Source organism: Arvicanthis niloticus, chromosome 10 (genome assembly GCF_011762505.2).
Source record: "Arvicanthis niloticus isolate mArvNil1 chromosome 10, mArvNil1.pat.X, whole genome shotgun sequence".
In the NCBI taxonomy this organism is placed as follows: Eukaryota; Metazoa; Chordata; class Mammalia; order Rodentia; family Muridae; genus Arvicanthis; species Arvicanthis niloticus.
The window spans coordinates 46,742,262-46,755,773 of NC_047667.1; the positions used below are offsets into that span (position 1 = coordinate 46,742,262).

The window sequence follows — 13,512 nt, forward strand, 5'->3', positions numbered from 1 at the left end:
ACAGCATCTACCCTATGCCTGACCTGACATCTGAAGTCCCACCCGATTCACCACAGATCTGTGTTTGATCTACAATCAGAAGGACTGCAGAGTAGATTCGAAAACTCCCCAACAGGTTGATGCTATCGCAGATTATATTTCCATCTAATCTACTTCATAGCAGGCGGAGTGTGTGTCCTCAGTCTGCAACACAGGGGTGCTCAAAAAGGTCATTGGAAGAAAGGCTGAGACTTGGAAACATTCTAAACATCCCAGAGCAGCAGAAAAAAAAATCCCCATAAGATTCTTACTGCTCTGAATCCAACAGTTTCCCTTCCAAATCCGTGGGAAATTTCAAAGTCATAAACATCTTGGACTGAACAGGAGGCAGGGGTTTGGTTTAATTCCTGTCTCCAAGGTTCAGCCAGCATAAACAAGCTTGTTGGAGGAGCACACTTAAAAGAGTCTCCATTAGTCCTCAGACATGTATGCCTGAGGTTAGGACATGCCAAAGAAACCTCTGAGTCAGGGAGGGGGAGATGGGAAACGTACTTGCCATGAACACCTTATCCTATGTGGTAGTGGCTCCACTTTCCCCATTTGGCTAACCAAGGGAGGATGAATGAAAACAAGTATAGGGCTCTAGTAAATCAGCAGTTAGATCTGTCCCAGTAGGGGATGGATGCCAGTGTCACTGCTAATAATGCCTTTCTGCAGATTGCCCATCTGTTTACCATATCACTGGCCATCTTTCAAAAGGAAGCTGTTAAACAAAATGTGAGAAAAGTATCAACCATGACAAGCTGGGGCTCATGGCCATTAGGTCTACTTGACAGCCTGGAGACTCACAGGGTAGTCCAATAACTGATAACTGTCTTACGGAGCCAGTGTGAAATAGGCCAATTGCCAAGTGGGGCAGTGAATGCCTGTAATCTCACACTTGAGAGGTAGAGGAAAAGAGATCAAAAGTTCAAGGTCATCTTCTGATTTATAATGAGTTCAAGACCTATCTAACCTAAATAAGACCTTGAGTGAATGAATAAATGAACGAACGAATGAATGAATGAATGAATGAATGAAACTTGTTTTCATTCACAGAACTTGACAGTCCCCGAGACCTCATGGTTACAGCCTCCTCAGAGACCTCTATCTCTCTCATCTGGACCAAGGCCAGTGGTCCCATTGATCACTACCGAATTACTTTTACCCCATCTTCTGGGATCTCCTCAGAAGTCACTGTGCCTAGGGATAGGACTTCCTATACACTAACAGATCTAGAGCCTGGAGCAGAATACATTGTCTCCATCACTGCTGAGAGGGGTCGGCAGCAAAGCCTGGAGTCTACTGTGGATGCCTTCACAGGTACCAGGGGAGCAGACATCTCAGTGAGGCTCAGAAGTAATTAGATCATAACATAAGGTTATTCAGATGTCCCAGTCTTCCAAAAGAGAAAATTAAGAGATGTGTAGGGGGATGGGGATGGAGTAGGGGACTAATATATGCATGAAAAGAAAATGTTTGAGAGTAAAGGGAAGGAATGAGCAAGGATCTGAAATTTTATGTCAGACTTTTACAGCCTAGACACGGGAGCTGATTCGTCTATTTCTCCCTTCCTGCATTAAATTAGTGGGAATACTAAAGCTATCTGTTACATTTTTACAAGTTAGAGGTTTTAAAATCCTGGATCCATATTATGAATATTTTACAGAGTTACTTCTAGTTTTATTAGACTTAACTGTTCAGTAGATGGCTTGGAAAGTGTAAACTAGTCTGGACTGGAGTGGGAAGAGGAGGTAGGACTTCTGAGCCAGCAGGTGAAAGTGTAGCTCTCATTAGCATAGAGGGAAGTCAAGAATCTCTACCCAATGGCCTGCTACCACACATGTGCTTCAGAGCAACCAACCTTCTCTACTTCGCAGGCTTCCGCCCCATCTCCCATTTGCACTTTTCTCATGTGACCTCCTCCAGTGTCAACATCACCTGGAGTGACCCATCTCCCCCAGCAGACAGACTTATTCTGAACTACAGTCCCAGGGATGAAGAGGAGGAGATGATGGAGGTCCTCTTGGATGCCACCAAGAGGCACGCTGTCCTGATGGGTCTACAGCCAGCCACTGAATATATAGTGAACCTTGTAGCTGTCCATGGGACAGTAACCTCTGAGCCCATAGTGGGTTCTATCACTACAGGTGAGGCTGGAAAGCTTGGTGAAGAGGGTTCTCACTTCAGCCTTTGACAAGCCAATGATTCCTAAAAAGGGAAACAATCAAGAAATAGCAGACAGGGTATATGGCTAATAGACTTCAAGAAATAGCAGACTGACTCTATGCTGATAGACTTCTGCGAGTTATCCTGAAGCAGGTACTTCTTTCAGCACGACATAAGAGACTCGATGAGGAAGTCCCATTTGAAAAGTAGGACAGGTCCAGTGCTCTGCAGGCTCAAGTCTTAAATGCGTTGGTCCTAGATTTACCAATCTAGAAAAAAAAAAAAGCCTGGAAAAGCTTGTCTCCAAGAGAGTCTAAGTAAAAAGATGTTTCTATACTGGAGAGCCATCTCTTGACTGCCTAATAAATGATTTTTCCTCAGAATCAACACAGAGGTAGCATGTAACCACGTAGTTTTCAGGAACTGATTTGCACGTTGTTTGTAAAGCATAGAACTTTGAGATGAATTGTCCCGTTTCCCTTTGGTCATTTGCAAGTGAAATCCCAAATATGGCATTTGTACATAAAAACACCTATGATCCGATAGTTCCTGCATACTGACAAGAATTCACAAACTGGAAAAGCATGTTAAAGGATCAGCAAGTTTGACCCCACATTTTAAGTGTACCAGCATTATGCACCATAAATAAAATATAACTTAGAAAAGTATATTAGTTTAGGGTTTATGCTCTAAACTCTCTCCACAGTTAATAGGCAGTTTTTCCAAATTGAAACAAAAGTGTCTGCTAAAAACTAAGAGAGAGTAGTAGAGTTGGGTCTTTCCAAGAGAAGCTTCCCTTAGAGAAGATTATTATGTGATTCTCTATCTAAAATAAAACATAGGAACTTAAAAGGAAGTTTCTAGTTGGTCTAGATAGGTAATAGTTGTTGCACAGAAGCACAGATCTTGCCAATTTATCTTCCTGTTAGAATGTTCATAACTGGCTTTGGCCATAGCTACAATGTTACGAGTGTGATATCACACTGGCCGTCATGTTAGCGATCCCCAGTTAGTTATAGAGGGTCATGCCTGCCTGTGTGACACTAGTGGATCAACACAAATCTGGGAATAGATATTCCATTTTCAAACGGTGCTTCTGTCTTTCCCCCACAACTCTCGGATCTTTGTAGGAATTGATCCTCCCAAAAACATCACAATTAGCAACGTGACTAAGGACTCCCTGACGGTTTCCTGGAGCCCTCCTGTTGCACCTTTTGATTACTACCGAGTATCATATCGACCCACCCAAGGTAATGATCTGATTTTGTTTCTCGAACATAAATAAAGCTTGAAGTTGGTCAAAGATTGTTAAGGGGGCATGATCACAACTACATGGCATAGGCCCCGCTCTGTAGCATTCTTCCACAAAAATGAGTGTGTCAATGAAGAACAACAGAGAGACCATGAGCTCACTAACTCCTCTCAAAATAGGCTTGATTATATCACCAAGAGAGCCAAACACTACCACAGGAAATAACTGGACACCATTAGCTAGGGTGTATAATGAAAAACAATGAATTCTAAACGATTTTACCAGGAGCCAGGGCCACATGTACTATGCTAAGCATAAAGTCTAAGACTAGAATCCAGGGTATGGATAAAGACCCAGCAGAGCCAGATGGAGCCCTGGAGGGAACCACAGTGATGTGATCCCAATTCTGCCATTGTAGCCAATGTATGAGTCAGAGAAGTTGGCTGATAGCTTGCCTGCATAGTGCCAGTTCTTGCTGGTATATGAGGCATTGTTAAAACGTGGAGGGACTGCTCGATTCCAGCCAGAGGTAAGACAGTTTTCCAGGCTACCTTTTCTCTTTCACTTTTTTGGCATGTCTGCCCACTCCACTGCCACTATACTGATATGTCCACCTCAGAGAAGACCAGTCTGATAGAAACCTACATAATAAATAGCTCATTTACTTTTGTTCTAAGAAGCCCATAAAATGAGTGAGGCCAGCATATAAGATCTATTTAAATCCCACCATTACCATCTTATGAATCATTTATCTGCCTTCCCTTCTCTATTGCATGCTGAGCTCACATCCATCCGTGCCTCATGACCCACTGTCCCAATGTACACTGAGCCATGGACCCACTGATGAGAGAGCTGTTGAACTTTTAATGATGGGTTTTGTTCTTCCTCAGTGGGGCGGCTAGACAGCTCCGTGGTGCCCAACACTGTGACAGAGTTCACCATCACCAGGCTGTATCCAGCTACTGAATATGAAATAAGCCTCAACAGTGTACGGGGCAGGGAGGAGAGTGAACGCATCTGCACCCTGGTGCACACAGGTAAACATGGCTCCCTTGCTGAGTGCTGGGTCAGGACATAAGCAGCGGTCTTAAACACAGGAAGCAGAGTGCAATCATTCCAGCTCATACAGCGGACACTGGCTCCAGGGCCCGAGACGCCATTCCTTGGCTCCTCTGACTCACCCTGTCCTTCAGGACAAGTTGTGGTTTCTTTCCCCACAGATTGTTCTGTCTAATAATAGGAGTTCGGTGAGTCACATTTGAGGAAGAGTCTTGCTGCTCCCGGTTAGGAATATTCATGGAACTTCCACTACGAAGGGTGCCCTTCCAAAGACCCATGATGGAGACAGATTCCACAACAAACATTAACATCATAGGATCTCTTTAATACTAGGGGGGATGGGGAAACTTCAGAGAAGAGTTGTTATTCCAGTTTCAGGAAACTGGGGGTGGGGTGAGATTATACATATACAACCATCCCATAGGTGTGTTGCCTTTGCTCCAGGGAAAAAGCTCTAAGTCCTTCAACTCTATGAAGGCAGTGGAGGTGAGGGTCACCCTTCATAGCATCCCCAGCTGCTGTCAGGAACACTTTGTAGTCCTTGTTCTCCTGTAGGCTGACTAATTAGATCCAAATGTCCTCTGTGTCCTCACAGCACCTTCACAGAAGGAGCTCCAGAGGAAGGGAGGTGGGGAAGGGGGGTGAGCTTTAATATGGAAAGTAGGGAAGAGAAATTCTCCTTACCATTCCTTCTTCAGAAAACTAGCTCTTTTGGAAAAGCCCGAGGATAGGGCTCCCTTTCAATAACTCCGCTAGCCTTCCTTCTCTGGTCCTTAAGCAAGTCTACCACATAGAATTAGCAAAGATTTGCTACAGATGTCAGTGGAAGGCACAGCCATCAGTTTCTACCCTCAACATTGAGAACCTTCTAGTTAAACCATAGTTTCCACTACACATAGGAAAACATTCAGCCTGCCTCATTAAGAGAACACCTGGATTTCCCAAGGCTGCTTAATTTCCCAAGAGATGGTATTTTCTGAAGGAGGGAAACGTACCTAACAAATCCTCACTGCTTTGTATATACTCTCACATATGCCAAAACAGAATCTTTTAACACAATGGCAAAAGCGTCTTTTAGAAACATAAAAATGTACCTTTCTCAGGACAGTATAAGGTAGTGCAACTTTCCTAGTTTCCTTCCTTCTGGGTCTGTGATGGTAGATGCACTAGCTATGTTTTGCCAGTGATCATTAAAGCAGGCAGTTGATAAATGTTGAGGAGAAGTAATGACCGTTGAGGCAAGAAAGCCCTTTCCTGCCTTCCTGAAAATTCTGCCATATTTTCTCATTGAAAATCATAAAACAGATTTCGAGAATATCATGTTCCCAAGAAAACAGTGCTGTGACTCAGGCCAAAAGCTAACTCCTGGGCTTCTTGGCCACTAGCAGCCAACATCTCCAAAGCAGATACCCAGCAGTACACCAAGCCACTCTGCCATCCTTCAAGTTAGCCAGACTGGTTCTGTTATAACATCCAATAACTATGCTGCCTCAGAAGTGTCTTTAGTTGTTGTTTTAAAGTCATCACAATGAGCTTAAAACTTGTAGAAATGACAACTCCTTCAAGAGACGGTACACGTCTCAGAAATCACCCAACCACATACTCTAGTAAGAGCTGACTTTAAAGACGTTTTTGAAAGCACAGATTATAAATAAAATTCAAAAAATTAAGTTGTAAAGGTTTTTATTTCTTGTTGTTACTTTGGGAAGAAGAATATAAGCAAAAAGAGGAGAGAGAGGGAAAAAAGAAGCAAATATAGCTCATTTAACCAAAGAACAGAGATAGAACAATGGTTGGTCTTGGTTCCCAAACATAAATTGTATGACTCATGTTGCGTGAACACTTAAACTGTTCTATTAACATTCATTTTTAAAATAAACTCCGACTTTATGAAAAGGAAACACATAAGTAAATCTAAGAGTTACAGCATGAGTGAGTAAAACCATAATTTATTCAGGAGCAAACTATTTTTCCCCTGACAGGCAAGCTTGAGTTTCCTAAGTTTGTAAGAACTCCCCTGGCTCTCTATGCAACAAAAAGGATTCCCAAAACACAGTCCAGAGTGAAGTTTGTGGGCAGTGGGGTAAGAAGTAGATACAACTTTGTGGCCAAGTTACTGGCACAGGTGCCTGTACACTTCCACCACACTTCCTGAAGTTCACAAACTGAGATCTTTCCACAAAGCTCACTCTTGCATGTATGAAAGAACAAATGGGCTGGAAAGCAGGATTATCTCAGTAACTAATGAATCATAAAATTTTCTATAACTTCTTTACGCCATGTAGATTGAAATGTCTAAAATACAGCAGAGTATTTTGAGTGTTCGACTTCCCATCGAACCCACCAAAGAATTCTGCACACAATAATTTAATGAATTAATTTAAAAGAATGACTTAGGGTAATTGGGAGAGAAGGGAATAGGATAGAATAAAAGGGAGAAAAGAAAGGTATCAGTGAAGCCAGACAGGTAGAAAATGAATCAGTCTCCATTTTATTATTTTACCCAGCACAGTGACAGATGTGGACCACATAGGAAAATTCTGATGTTTGATGGTAGACCTTGCAGTTCTTCTTTCTTTAGCCTGATATTTTCCTGTTCTTTCCTAGCCATGGATAGCCCCATGGATCTGATTGCTACCAACATCACGCCGACAGAAGCCCTGCTCCAATGGAAAGCACCCATGGGTGAAGTGGAAAATTATGTCATCGTCCTCACACACTTTGCAAGTGAGTGCAGGTTGGGGTGGTAAGGACTGAAGCTACAACCCAGTATGGAAGTGAGGAAGTGATTCATTTTTCCAGTCTGAAAGTCAAATCAGAAATTACCTTAGGTTGTGGAAATTATATAGCCCTCAACCCTTATAAAGTCCTAAAAATATCCCCCAACTCCTGTAACCAACTGATGAGGAGAATCATAAATTCTCAGTCTGAAAAGTTCAAGGAAGGAAAGCAAACAAAAGCAAAATCAGAGCTTACACTAAAGACAAACCTCAGAACTGAGCTAGGATTTTCACCAAAGTGCTACAGGCAAGACAGAAGAATTTTCTAGATGTTTACAGAGCAAGAAAAAAAATAAATACTAAGCAATGCTTCCGTTGCTCTGGTCTTCCCTAACCACACCCAGCCCCAAAGTTTGATGAATCAATACAAAAGTCTGAATATCAATACTGTTTTCATCGTGTTCATATTATACTATTTAAAATTGAATAGAAACCTCAAAACACCTGGGCAGTGGCGGTGGCAGAGGCAAGCAGATCTCTGACTTTGAGGCCATTTTGGTCTGTAGAGTGAGTTCCAGGACAGCCAAGGTTACACAGAGAAATCCTGTCTCAAAAAAGCAAAACAAAAACAAAAAATACAGAGAGAGAGAGAGAGAGAGAGAGAGAGAGAGAGAGAGAGAGAGAGAAAGAGAGAGTCTCAAAGCAAACCAGAAGCATATTCCAAATATCTAGGCTTAGGGAAAATATTTCTTGGCTACAATTAAACATGTGATCACAGAATTTTTGAGGGTTATAGTGAAGAATCTAGGGAACAAAGATACCAGAGAACAGAAGGCAGGCAGATGTCTTGACTTTCAGAGATGAAAGAGAAAGCCAATTCTGCAAGCTGCAAAGAATAATTTATCAAAGTTTGGGAAAATGAAAATGAACACAGGCTATCAAACAAAGTGGAAAGTCAGTACTGTATACCAGCAGGTTCACAAAGCTTTCTTGTTGTTTTTTTGTTTTTTTTTTTCTTATTTGCTTTGGTTTTGCAACATTTGTATTTCAGATAGGCATTAGAAAACTGAGTATCATTTAATCTCCAGTTAAGATGGAAATGTACATGATAAACCATGAGTTTGGGTTGATAAAAGTATGACTGACTGCATAATCCTGCTCAAAGAAAAATATTTTGGATACATCCTAACCCTTCTAAGTTCCTGCATAGCCCATCTCAGCTCCTGCCATCCCTCTGCATACATCATGAGCCTGCATCTCTTCAAACAGCATGCCTTTTTTAAGCCTTTTCAAACTTACATGCATTTGCCCATGTGCCATTTTCCCCAACAAGAAACTCTCTCCCCAAGAGTCAACCTAGAAAACCTGTCTTTTAGGTCTTAATGGCAGCCCTACCTTTTCTAATAAAATACCCCTGATTCCCCTAAGGCAGTCAGGCATACTTGTTCATGGTGACATCGCATACTGCCCCATCCTGTCCATTCACATCCATTCACTCAGCAAATGCTTTCGATAACCTCCCATGGGCCATGTACTCGCTAAGCCTAGAAAAATTCCGAGGTGAAGTGTGAGTTCTTATCTTTATGGAACTCACTTCTAGTGATGATGTAAAGAAGTAAATACAGCTTGACATGAGCTGTGGCATGAAATATGCAAGACAGAGCATAGTGAGCCTCACCCAATGGGCCACCATAATTTAGGATCAGAATAATGAAGGGAAGAAAGGAGCAAGATCTCAGAGGAAGTGAGAACAGCAAAAGGGACTTCTCAGGGAATGTATACCCTTTCTGTATTTGGAGAGAGGTAAGCATTTGAGAACCTGCCATAGTCTAGTGCAGCAATGATGGACTGCAGGATATCAGAAGGAAGGACAGCAAAAGGATGGACATCATCTACATTCTCCCAAAGACTTTTAGATTGTTTCAACAACATAATATACCTTGTTTCATTTGCCTTTAGATCACCACAAACTTGAAACTTCAGGTCTGACCTAGTTTGGAAATATGCATAATGAATTTTGTCAAATGATGAGTGATTCAGAAATATTCTAATTGCCTAACAGAGGGCTTGGCTATAATCTAATGAACAGTTTCATTAACAGCTTGAATGGGTCCGGAGAAGACATGCTTACAAAATTTGTATATAAAACAAAAACCATAATTGATTGAATCCACGTTAAAATATTTTAATAAACTGAAACTGTGGTCCAAATATCAACCAAGGCAAAAGATGACAGACGTAAAGGCAAACTCTGCCCATGGGTCAAAGTAATCAACCAGAGGAGTGGTGATAAAGCCATTGATTGTTAATAAATGCTGCATGTGGTGGCAATGATCTATTGCTGTCCTAAAGCCTGGAGTGATGCAAAGGACAGATGCAGAAGCAAACTAACCTGTTTATAGCATTGATCAGTGATACCAACCCCTAATTCAGTTCTCCTCCAAGTTCTGTATTTCAGCAAGGACCTTGATAAACTTCCTGGTCCAGAGAGAGGCAGTCAGGACTCTATGGAAGCTTTAGAACTGTCATTATAAATGAATGAGAGGCAAGGGCTGCATTTTCTCAGGCTAAAAGAAGAAACAGTTGATGGAGGGAGGTGGACAGAAGGAAACAACCAGATAAACAAGAACTCTTTGCTTGCAGAGGCCTGAGTTGAAGGTACAGATGCTTTTGACCTCCATATACAGAATACTTTTTCTGAATAATAATAACAATAACAATAATAACAGTAATAAAGATAAAAGAGGATCCTTGTATGGAGTAATAAGGTGTATCATCTGTAGTTTTTTCAGCATTCTGGGGTACTTTAGATGCAGTAGGATTTTCCTCATGTGTGTGTATCTGATTGCAGTTGCTGGAGAGACCATCCTGGTTGACGGAGTCAGCGAAGAATTTCAGCTTGTACACCTGCTTCCTAGTACCCACTACACTGCCACCATGTATGCCACCAGTGGTCCTCTCATGAGTGGCACCATCACCACCAACTTCTCCACCCGTGAGTACATGCTCTCACATGGCTGGTATCCCTGGAGGATAATGTGAGATCTAAACTGGATGCTTCCTCGTAATGGAGTACATAATGAACTAGGTTTTGGCTGAATGTGGTCCCTGTATCGCTCTGCTAGCAAGCACTTCTGTTTTTATACCTAGGATCTATGTGATAATAGCAAAGCCAGACGAGAAAGTCTGATATGAAAACTGTATCTGGTGCAAGAAATGCTGACCAATATAAGAAAGCTTGATACAGTAGTGGGGAGCTGCTGGGTGAAATCATGACCAGGAGAAGAACATTAGAACAAATTAAGACACAGAACTGCTTCAAATTCAAGCACAATGTGGTTAAATGGACTCAGAATCCTAGGCATAAAGAGTTGTAGAGGAAGAGGCCATGCCCAAGCTTAGAGTCCTTCATGCCCATGGGGTGGGGGATAGCTTCAAAGAAGGATATTCAAAGAATAGCAACCTTGATGCTTCCATCCAAGCGAGAACTAGAGTCAGCATACAAACAACGCTGTGAGTAAGATTACCATGTCTGAAATCAAATGAGAAAGAGCTGGGGAAGCAGGGACACCCTAGCATTTTCTCTTCTTCGCAGTCCTGGACCCTCCCGCCAACCTGACAGCCAGTGAAGTCACCAGGCAAAGCGCACTGATCTCCTGGCAGCCACCCAGAGCTGAGATTGAAAACTATGTCTTGACATACAAGTCCACCGACGGGAGCCGCAAGGTAAGCATTATCTGGAAAGGGGTAAAAACCATTTCTTCCATGTGAGGCCATGCGGAAACTGACCAGTGGAATAACCCATGGAAATTACAGGGATGGAGAAGGAAGCAATTCACAGGCCACCAGTGAGGTTTCAGATCCTAGATACACAACCTGCTATTAAAGAGAAAGCCCAGGTTTGTGGGCCAGGAAATACTTAAGTTGAGGCTTTACTATTTGCTCTTTACCCATACTGAGGTAAAGCATAGACCTTCTCTGTGTCAGCATTCTCTCTGGAGAGTCTACCTTGCAGCATCCCCAGGTGGTCCACATTCAGGTGCAAAGCATGATGGATGGAATCCTAATCCTGTGCTCTCTGTATGATCCCTCACTCCCAGGGCCAAGCAAATATGAGTCAGATAATAAACCTCAGAGGCTTTGATGCTTCAATAAGCATTATAAAAGCAACATATGTAGCCTACAGTAAGGCATGATAAATTGTGTTTTTTATGTCATCAGTCTAAATAATCTACCAGGCCCCTAGTTAGCATATCTTCCTTTGCTGCAGGATGCTTTTTAAAAGTGAAAGCCATATGCGGAATGAAGTCAGATCTAGAGGGCAAGTAAAGCCCATCTGCCTGATGGCGGTAAGGAGGCCTAGGATTCTGCTTCCTCAGCTTCTTCTACTCTACAGTAATCCCAATGCAGTCTGAAGCTACTGGTTCAATAATCCTGGTACCTAAATTTATCCCATGTGCATTTGTGAGATAGGAGCTGGTCTAAACCTCACATGGGAGCTGCCCGCCCTGCCTCTTGGCAGTTTCCTCCTTACTGTGGGATGGAGAGGACAGCATTGCTGACCCAGCTTTCATACTGTCCCGTATTGCAAGCTGGCTGCTCCCTCCAGCCTCCTTTATTCTGGCTCTCGGGCAGGAACTGATTGTGGATGCTGAGGACAACTGGATCCGACTGGAGGGCCTGTCAGAGAACACAGACTACACAGTGCTCCTGCAGGCAGCTCAGGAGGCCACAAGGAGCAGCCTCACCTCCACTGTCTTTACCACAGGTGAGGGACTTGGAGTCACTTTGATGCCTTCTTCTCCCTACATGACATCTGTCTCCTAGGCACCTCTGCTGAGCCTTGGCCTGGAAAGAGCCCATCACAAACACTCAACTTCCTTTTTCTTCCCTCCCCTTTCTCAAGGCCTTGGCAGAAAATCCCCATCAACAAGGTTATCATGGAGACACCAACCTAAATCTGTGGTCAATGAGGACCAACTAAGTGCACCAAGTCAGGTTGCTTCTTGTTCCAAATTGTTTTTCTAGAAAAACAAATCTCTCTCTCTCTCTCTCTCTCTCTCTCTCTCTCTCTCTCTCTCTCTCTCTCTCTCTCTCTCTCTCTCATTCCCCTGATGCTGTCCTCAGTAACACTTCTAGTAAATGTAACAGAAACCTTTAGTACTAAACCCTCATAAAGCCTCAAAAAAGTATTTTTATATACCCAGTATCTCACTCAATCTTTAAAATTACTGATAATACCATTTGAAAGGGCAGGAATAGAAGCTAGCACATAGCTCCGTGGCAGAGCATTTGCTTAGTATGTACAAGGTCCCAGGTTCAATCCTCAGCAACACACACACACACACACACACACACACACACACACACACACACACAGGAGATGTGGCTTAATGGAATTCCTTTCCTAATATAGTCAAGGTCCATGTTTGATTCCTGGGTCCATACATAGAATAAAATGAGAAGGCTTTGGGTACTCAAAAACTTACATGGCTTTTTAGCAAGTGTTGTCCTAAATAGAATATATGCATTATTTAATGGTATTTAATTTCACCCTCACAACAGCCTCTGTCCTATAGACTATTACCTTCTTCTTCTTCTTTTTTTTTTTACAGGCAAGGAAAGTAAGGTACAATAGAGATGACTCATCCAAGATCCTATACTCTTTAAGTTAGAAAGTTGAGATTTGATCCCAGATATAGTCCAGCCCTAAAATCTGAACTGTTAATAGTCCTTTCTGCACCTCCATGGGACCCCTCAATAGTGTGTGATTTATTAATTACCCACCCAGCCCAGAATGACTTTCACGTTGTGCAGATGAGGGTGTGCCCATCAGTGGGGCTAATATGAACATATCCCTCATCCCTAAACACAGGTTTCCTGCATCCTTGGAGCACCACATTGACTGTTCCCTTCCATGTGCCAGAGCCTTCTCCCATCCCAAAAGAGGCAACAGGAAGCCCCACCCCTCATACCCTTCTCTCAATATACTTATTCTAGATGACAAAGCAAAGAGTTGATCAAACTTCCAAGTCACTGTTGGGCAGTGAAATAGTGAACAAGTCCCTTTCCGGTTTGTTGTTGTTTTGTTTTTGTTTGTGTGTGTGTTGTTTGTTTATTTGTTTTGTCTTTATACTTTTCAATACATTAAAAAGTGTCTTCAATGAGTTCATTAGTCAAAAACAAATATTTTAATGGGAAAATAAATAAACCGTGATCGCACAAGACAGAAATCTATGAGATATCCTTACCACGTGGAACTTAGAGAACACATGATGTCTCTGCTAAGGCTGA

The 13,512-nt window shown here is 42.4% G+C and overlaps 2 protein-coding genes across 6 annotated transcripts in view; one reads left to right on the plus strand and one right to left on the minus strand.

Annotated features, from left to right (window-relative positions):
- Tnr (tenascin R) overlaps nucleotides 1-13,512 on the plus strand; it is a 393,934-nt gene that overhangs the window by 349,170 nt on the left and 31,252 nt on the right. For all 5 annotated transcript variants that reach the window (XM_034512993.2, XM_076941446.1, XM_034512991.2 and 2 more), the window contains 8 exons: nucleotides 1,078-1,341; nucleotides 1,899-2,168; nucleotides 3,318-3,437; nucleotides 4,330-4,476; nucleotides 7,106-7,225; nucleotides 10,070-10,213; nucleotides 10,814-10,944; nucleotides 11,854-11,986. In XM_034512993.2, the coding sequence (XP_034368884.1) occupies nucleotides 1,078-1,341; nucleotides 1,899-2,168; nucleotides 3,318-3,437; nucleotides 4,330-4,476; nucleotides 7,106-7,225; nucleotides 10,070-10,213; nucleotides 10,814-10,944; nucleotides 11,854-11,986 (1,329 nt within the window). The remainder of the gene's footprint in view (nucleotides 1-1,077; nucleotides 1,342-1,898; nucleotides 2,169-3,317; nucleotides 3,438-4,329; nucleotides 4,477-7,105; nucleotides 7,226-10,069; nucleotides 10,214-10,813; nucleotides 10,945-11,853; nucleotides 11,987-13,512) is intronic.
- LOC143443705 (uncharacterized) overlaps nucleotides 1-13,512 on the minus strand; it is a 162,997-nt gene that overhangs the window by 27,673 nt on the left and 121,812 nt on the right. The gene's annotated exons all lie outside the window — the stretch shown is intronic.